At 30.1% G+C, this 8,947-nt stretch overlaps 1 protein-coding gene across 1 annotated transcript in view; it reads right to left on the minus strand.

Annotated features, from left to right (window-relative positions):
• Positions 1-2,158: 2,158 nt before the first annotated feature.
• The window catches only part of LOC100214677 (ankyrin repeat domain-containing protein 54), a 7,369-nt gene continuing 580 nt past the window's right edge, over positions 2,159-8,947 (minus strand). Inside the window, exons 1-2 of the mRNA XM_065809826.1 lie at positions 8,714-8,947; positions 2,159-2,711 (exon numbers count right to left, since the gene is read on the minus strand). The exon at positions 8,714-8,947 is cut by the window's right edge and continues 580 nt beyond it. Of these exons, the coding sequence (XP_065665898.1) occupies positions 2,628-2,711; positions 8,714-8,947 (318 nt within the window). The 3' untranslated portion in view covers positions 2,159-2,627. The remainder of the gene's footprint in view (positions 2,712-8,713) is intronic.

Here is an 8,947-nt window from a genome sequence, read left to right on the forward strand (position 1 = left end):
TAAAGCTTCAAAACTAACGAGCATTATGAATGCAGATGATACAAACTTATTCCTTTCTAACAATGATATTGATGAACTTTTTAAAACAGGGAACGAAGAATTCAGACATATCTAATTGGTTCAAGTGTAATAAGTTAACCTTGAATAATAATAAAACAAAATGGGTTTTGTTTCGATTACAATTAAGCAATTTCTCCCATCAAAATTAGCTCAAATCTTTATCGATCAAAAGGAAATAAAAAAAGATTTTGTTACAAAATTTTTAGACGTTTATCTTGATGAAAACATTACTTGGACCATATTGATTATATGAGCACAAAAATATCTAAAAATATGGGGATCCTATATAAATCACAAATCTCAATTAGAAAGTCTTAATCCAATTTTATTACTCCTACATAGTTACTTAAATTATGCCAATATTGCTAGGGGAAGTACAGAAAAAAGTAAGTTGCAACGTCTTTATCTCCGTCAGAAACGCGCAATCCGTATAATCAACTTTGCAAATCGCTTCTCTCATTCGAAGCATTATTTTATTGAAATAAGAATTCTGAATATATACGAGTTATATATATTTAATATTTTATGTTTTGTATATATGTGGATAAATAACTTATCCGTAACCGTCTTCAAAGATCTTTTCTCTTTTAAACCAATCAGTAAATAAATTTTGAGGAACAATAACTTTTTAAATGAACCTTTTTGTCAAATAAACTTTAATCAATTTTGCCACATCTTTGGAATAAAATTGTTTTGCCGAATTTTAATTTTGAAGTACCTATTACTTTTTACCTTTTTAAAAAAAAACAACTAAAAAACCTCATTTTTTCATTAGATAATATATCGAGTTATTAGTAGTAGTAAAAGTTAAAAATATATTTTGGTCTACTTTTTTATTGTTTATATACTTGTTTACGTTTATAAAAGTTTATTCCTACTTATTTTATTTATTGTTCTTATACTTTTTACTTTTTAATTTATGTTGGTTTACTCTAGTATAAAATTCTGATGAGAAGATCCTCTTGATCGTTCTTCAGACAGATTATTTACCTTGCAATTTTGTAAAGTTTATTAATTTTTTTTTTATCCCTATCTTTGTTAAATGCTTATTAAAGGTTTTTGCGATTTTCTTTAAGATACCTTGTTTATATTTGTTATATTTTCTATCGTTGTAAGTTTATATTATTATTTTTATTATTGGTTATTTAAAGCTGTACAACGATTAACAAATGCAAACCAAAAAAAAACAACCACGGAACCTTTGTTTCTGGGGCAAGTGCGCTACCACTGCGCCACGGCTGCTCGAATTAATTTATTTCTCTTTAATTCATGGTTTTATTAATTATGCCAGTTTTACATGGAGTGGCACACAATCTACAAAACTTAAAAAAAATTCACACAGTAGTATACACTGTAGTGTTCAAAAACATGTGTGTGGATTAAATATGGGAAAAAACGAGGGGAGCACACAAAACCTTTAATGAGAGACATGAAAATGATGAATGTTTATGAAATAAATAGTTTGTAAATAATGTATAAATATGTAAATAACCTTAGTACAGCTAATTTATTAATAATATGTTTTTAAAAGATATAAATGAAAAATATTTCCTAAGAACAAATCAATCGAATTTCTTTAAATTGACTAACAAATTAAATAAATATAGAGTTTTCAATAGCATTTCGAGGACCTAAGATATGGTAAGTCCCGCCAGTTCGATTTTGGGCAAAAATGTTGGGTGTTTTAAACGTCTGGCGGGGACCTTAAAATTTATCCTATAAAATTTTTTATTCTTTCAAATAATATATGTTGGATTGAATACTAATTACATAAAAGGAGCATGTTGAAAAAATTAAGATACGCCTGCGAGTTATAAAAAACGTCACGGTGCAACTTTTGCTCTCTTGGGTAGCATAAAAAACGAATTTTTGTAAGCATTTAAAAATACTTTAATAGGTTGAAAGAATTTATCTTCGTTTAGATGTTTATCTTGGTTTACGTATTTAAAGTTCTTCAGTTTTTAGTATTTAAATTAAAAAACATAAATTTAGAGCAATTTCACCAAAAAGCAAGTTCACCAGAGTTAACATGGCTTTTAGTATACTGATTTTAAATTAACTTAATCTAAATTTAAATGTTTACAGCATAAAAACAATGTACAAAATTTCATTTATATAAAAGAATTTAGTAAAAATATATCAATACTCCATTTCATCATCATATATAAATTCCACAATCATTTTTCAAAAAGTGTTTATTTGATACATATATAACTTCAAAAAATTTTATACATGACATATAGCTAGCAGTGAATGCGTTTATCACAAAAACCAGGAAGTGTTTTCATCTTTCTCGATAAATTTATAATCGTTAACGGTTGTTTTTTAGTTTTGCAAATCACTAGTTATAAAACTTTTCTAATCAATCATATTTGATTCATTTTCTATTCATTTGATTATTTGGTTCAATAATAATCTATTACTTATATTAACAAGTTCGAACAGCAACATGTCGAACAATATTAAGTATAAAGTACAGGTGATATTTTTTAAAATATCACCTGTACTTAATACTTACAAAATATCTTTATAACCATAGTGCGAAATTATGAAGTAAGAATTTTTGTTTATTCTTCCGACATTTTAGGCTTCGCATTAGATTCAATCGTCATTTGGGTAAAATCGGCAAGCAAACATCCCACTTCATCCATCTAAAATTCAATACTATCATTATACACATCATCATAAGAAATATTTTTCATGGTGATGTGTGTATATACATTTAAAAAAATATTTTTTTCAGAATACAATCGCAAGAAGATAAATTTACAAAATTAATTTTTACAACTGAGGCCTAAAATTTAATTTAAAAAGAAAAAATTAAAAAATTAATAAGGAAAAAATTATATATATATATATATATATATATATATATATATATATATATATATATATATAAATATATATATATATATTATATCTACACACACATATATATACATATATATATATATATATATACATATATATATATATATATATATATATATATATATATAAACATAAATATATATATATATATTATATATATACATATATATATATATATTTGTCAGGTCAGGATATCCTATTACTGGTAACATGTAACCCAGCACAATCTGCTTCATGTCCTGCTGCTTTGTAGGATACGCCTTTTTAGGCAAAGGCTAGGAGATGCCAACTCCGAGTTAAAACACCCCCTGCCTTTGGGCTCTTGGTTGAGTTAAGGCTAGAGATGGTGTCTCAATAAAAATACTCATCTTGGGCGGATGTTAAATGCATCCGGCTACTGTCTTGTAGAAGGCCTCCTAGGCAAAGACTTAAGGGGTAAACAGATTCTATCTGTTGACCAGCTTCGCACCCCTTCTTCATCTATTAAGCTGGCGCAGATGTATTTTTAATACATTGTTTCCAGTTTAGAATGTTGAATGCTGGATCTTCTTGACACAATGCATGGGTTTGCTTGTGTCACTGTTTTTATGACTAGGCAACTCATTCTATTATCTCCTAATGAGGGTACAGCTCTAAAACTCAGTTTTATGGTTCTGAGGACGGCTGGTAGTCAGGTTTCCGAAACTCTGTGGTAGCTCTCAGAGAGGCTGATTCCATCAACAGCTGAAAAATTTCAAAGTATTAACAGTGCCATGTTGCGCATGGATGGTGTCCCTGTTTTTACTTTTGGTGTGCATTGCGGAGGCCACATTTGGAGCCCTTTGTTACAGCTTAGGGTTTATTAGTAGTAATGAGGCAATTGCTTGGGCTATAAAACAGTGTTCTGAGTACTATCTATGCTTTTAGTCAAGTTCTTCAATCTAATTTTAAAATGAATAAAGTACCAAAAACTATAAAACACAAAAAACCATCATCATCACCAAATTCTCTAAACCTATCATTCATTAAAATTCGTGGTCTTCGAAGTAACTTTCTTCTGTTGAGTCTTATCTCTTGCAAAGTTCACCAGACCTACTTGCTCTTTGTGAGACTAATTTGAGTTCAGCTGTCTCATCTTGCGATCTTAGTGCTGATGGTTATCTTCCTTTAATTCGTAAAGACTCCAATAGTCACATGCTTGGCCTGGGCATTTACATTCGTACGATTTCACCAATTTGTCATGAAACTAGATTAAAATCCACAGACTATTCTTTCATGTGCTTTCGTTTAGCACCACTTCACTCTATTGCCTTTCTATTTGTTCTATATCGCTCTCCATCATCTCAAGATTGCACTCTTTTAGATGTTATTTCTGATCATATTGACCAAGCCCTCTCTCTTTATCCATCATTTAATATATTTGTTGTCGGTGACTTTAATGCTCACCACTCTGAATGGCTTGGCTCTAGTGTCAGTGATTCAGTGCTCAGTTTCTCCACATTCACCCTTAGGTGCTTCTGATCACAGTTTGATCTCTCTAAAACTAATATCTCATTCTTCTTCATCACCTGAACCCCCATATTATCGTACCACTTACAACTACAGTAAAGCTGACTGGGATTCTTTCCGTGATTTTTTTCGTGATGGCCCTTGGGTAGAAATCTTTTGTCTTCCTGTCAACAAATGCGCATCTTACATAACTTTGTGGATTCAGGCTGGCATGGAATCTTTTGTTCCCTCTCGACAATTCCAGGTCAAGCCTCACTCTCCTCCATGGTTTTCCTCATGCTGTGCTGCTGCGATTGCCAATCGAAACCGTTACTTCCATATTTATCAGCAAAACAATTCTTCAGAAAACAGACATCTGTTTATTACTTCTAGAAACCATTGTAAACAGGTTTTGTCTAACGCCAAAGCTTGCTATTCTCAGGTCATGAAATCTCGCACCTCATCTCAAAAATTAGGCTCTCGTGACTTCTGGAGAATCATTAATAGTATCAATAATAAGGGCAAATCTTTAATTCCACCTCTCTTGTATGGTTCAAACTTTGTCACATCACCTAAAGACAAAGCTGAATTGTTTGCTAAAAACTTTTCATCAATATCATCTCTTGATTCCACTAGTTGCGTTCTACCTGATATTGCCAACAAACAGGTTGATCCATTGCTTGACATTCGTATCACTCCAGCTTCTGTATCTAAAGTGATTTCTTGCCTAGACTCTTCTACAGCTTGTGGCCCAGACAAAGATCTCATTTCTGCTACAGCATGGGGCTCACAGTGGCTGGTGAACTTCAATACAGATAAAACTCAATTCTTTTCAGCCAATCTTTATCGCAATAATTTAGATCTTCTTATATTTATGAATGGTGATGTACTCGATGAGTCATCTTCTAGGATTAACTCTTACTTCCAATCTTTCTTGGAAACCATATATCAAATCAGTTGCAAAATTAGCATCTGCTAAGGTTGCATCTCTTTATCAAGCTCGTCACTTTCTTACTTCGGATTCTATTCTCTATCTCTATAAATCTCAAATCCGGCCTTGTATGGAATACTGTTGCCATATCTGGGGCGGATCTTCTAACGATGCCCTTTCTCTTTTAGACAAGGTGCAAAAACGCATTGTAAACATAGTTGGACCTGCTCTTGCAGCCAACCTCCAACCATTATCACATCGTCGTAATGTTGCTTCTCTTTCTCTTTTCTACAAATATTATAATGGACACTGCTCTAAAGAGCTAGCGTCTCTTGTGCCATCTACTAAAATTCATTCTCGTGTTACTCGTCATTCAATTAAGTGTCATCCTTTTTCTGTGACTGTTCCTAAGTGCTCCAAAAACGCTTATTCGTCTAGTTTTTTTCCTCGAACATCAGCTCTTTGGAATTCGCTTCCTTCATCTTGTTTTCCTGATTCATATAATTTGCAATCCTTTAAGTTGTCCGTCAATCATTATCTTGCTCTACAATCTTCATCTTTTCTCTTCCAGTAACTTCCAACTTTAATTAGTGGCTGCTTGCAGCCTTATTGGAAGCGAAGATGTTAAAAAAATAAAAAAATAAAAAAAAAATATATATATATATATAAAGAAAACTGGTAGACCTCCTAAGCTAACAAAAGACAATAAATATTTAAAAACCCTATCTTTAAGAAATACAAAAAAAAGCATCAACCGAGCTGACAAAAGACATTAACACAGCAACTGGGAAAAATGTCAGCTCTCTTTTATTCGACTGCACCTACTTAAATCGGGATTAAGAGGGTGTGTTGCAATTTGAAAACCATTATTACGGTGTGGCAATAAAGAAAAACAACTTAAATATGCAAAACAACACAAAGATTGGGCCCAGGAAATGTTGATTGGGTACACCGATGAGCCCAAATTCGAAATTTTCGGAACGAAAGGACGCCAATGTGTTTGAAGAAGAATTGAAGAAGCCTATCAGCCCGAGTGTTTAAACCCTACTATTAAACACAGAGGAGGCTCTTTACAAGTTTGGGGCTGTTTATCTTCATCTGGAGTAGGTGATTTGATCAAAATAGGGGGGGCGACTCACCGGGGAACGTTATGCGAATATCCTAAGGCACCATGCTGTATCATCCGGAATGAGACTAATAGGCCATAATTTTATTCTGCAGCAGGACAATGACCCAAAACATTGTTCCTGAGTGGCAAAAAAATATTTAAATGAAATGGCAGTGGAAGGAGTACTGGAGTTGATGACCTGGCCTCCCCAGAGTCCAGTTTTGAATATAATTGTGCATATTTGGGATTACCTGGTCAGAAAGAAGGTTGAACATGCTCCCCGAAATGCTGAAAAAGTTTTGAAGTACTTCAAAGAGAATGGCACAACATACCCCAGATCTTTATAACTAACTTGTATGAATCTATTCCAAGGCGAATATTGGCTGGGATTGAGGCAAAAGGAGGACATAGTAAATAGGGATATTTTGAAAAAATGTAGGTGATCTAAAACTTATTCACAGTACTGTGTATATATATATACATATATATATATATATATATATATATATATATATATATATATATATATATATATATATATATATATTATATATATATATATATATATATATATATATATATAATATTATATTAAATATACTTTAAGTTCAAAAACATAAAACATATTTTGTTTGCTTTAAAATTGATTGAAAAAATTTGGAAACCGTTGCGGTATATCGAAAACATATTTTAAACTCTTCTAGACTAATTTGATATTTAGGAAGCTTGTGTGTATTTTCTATTTTTTGTGTTCAAATCAATATGGTTTTGCCGTATATAATTTTAAAACGCTGGTGTCAAAGATTTGGGATCGCCTGTGTCAAAGATTTAAAAACCTAAAATGTTATCATTATCAAAAAGATGAACTTTTTTGAAAAAAAAAAAAATTACTGAATGGGGAAAGTTAAATAGCAAGGTTTTCAATTTTAAAAACTTTACTTTAAAAGTTTTCGATTTTTTTTTCAATTTAAAAAACACTTGAATTAATTAATTTAATTAAAATTTCATATTCAATCAATTAAAACCTTCTCCATAGGTTCTTGAATCAATAAAAATGATTGTTTATGTTTAATTTTGCAGTATAACGAAAATAATGACTCACTTCTTCCACGTTAAACTAAAAGTCATAAGTAAAGTTAATTACTTGAGAATGCTAGAAAATCTCGCATCGTGCATAGAAAATATTACTTCCTATAATAAAAATAAACTACTCGAACTACATATATTTGAATATGCATACATACATGCATGCATACAAACATATGTACATACATACATACATACATACATACATACATACATACATACATACATACATACATACATACATACATACATACATACATACATACATACATGTATATATGCACATATTCATACATATATATATATACACATATACATATATATACATATATATATACATACACATATATATATACATATATGTATATATATGCATATATGTATATACATATATGTATATATACATATATGTACATATATACATATATATATAATTTTTTTTTTGTTAATTCACCTCCCCAAGGCCCGAAGGCCACTAAAGACGACGAGGCTACTTAATTGTGGTTATATATATATTATATATATATATATATATATATATATATATATATATATATATATATATATATATATATATATATATATATATATATATATATATATATATATTCATATCTTTGGAAAGAAGAAGGGAGATACCTGATTGAAGAAGAAAAAATTTTAGGGTAGGAAAAAAGAGGTTAGGAAAGATATGATATAAGGTTGGAAAAAGGAGATGTTTTTATTAAAAAAAAACCTATTAGTTTCTTTAAATATAAATATATTAACTTTCAATAGCATATATAAAATCTATGCTTCGCAATTCTTTGTAACATAAGAAAACTCTAAAATAAAAAGTCTAAAATAGAGACATTTAATTCAAAATAGGCTGATGTAAAATCAATGGAAATTAATTATTTATAATTTATGAAATATTGTTAACTTTTGTAATTTGAATCAACTTTTGTAACATTGACTCAAAAACAGCACCTGCTTTTTCTTTTTATAAAATAAACAACTCTTTATAACTTACTAAAAATCTTTTTTTTATTGAGTTTTATTGTAGTGACTTTTAATATCTTTTTATTTTTAAAATGTTTACTTTCATGGTCTTTTATTTAAAATAGAAAAAAATATATAACAGAGAGGAGTTTAAAACAAGAAAAATGTTTTACACTAGCATATAAAACATAAGAAGAAAAATGTCTTACATCATCATTAGTATTTACTTCACGCAGTTTGACACTAATTCTATCCAAATTTTTGCGTTCATTATCTTGTCCGGATTTATCAAAATACTCTTCCAACATAAGAACAATTTCACCAACTTCAGCTTTCATCTTCATCGCATTATAAGATTCATAGTCTTTATGCTTCAGTGTTCTTAATCTCGACAAAGCAAGGTGCAATGGAGTCTTTCCAAATGTGTCACAAGCTTTAGCATC

The sequence above is a fragment of the Hydra vulgaris genome, chromosome 11 (genome assembly GCF_038396675.1).
Source record: "Hydra vulgaris chromosome 11, alternate assembly HydraT2T_AEP".
In the NCBI taxonomy this organism is placed as follows: domain Eukaryota; kingdom Metazoa; phylum Cnidaria; class Hydrozoa; order Anthoathecata; family Hydridae; genus Hydra; species Hydra vulgaris.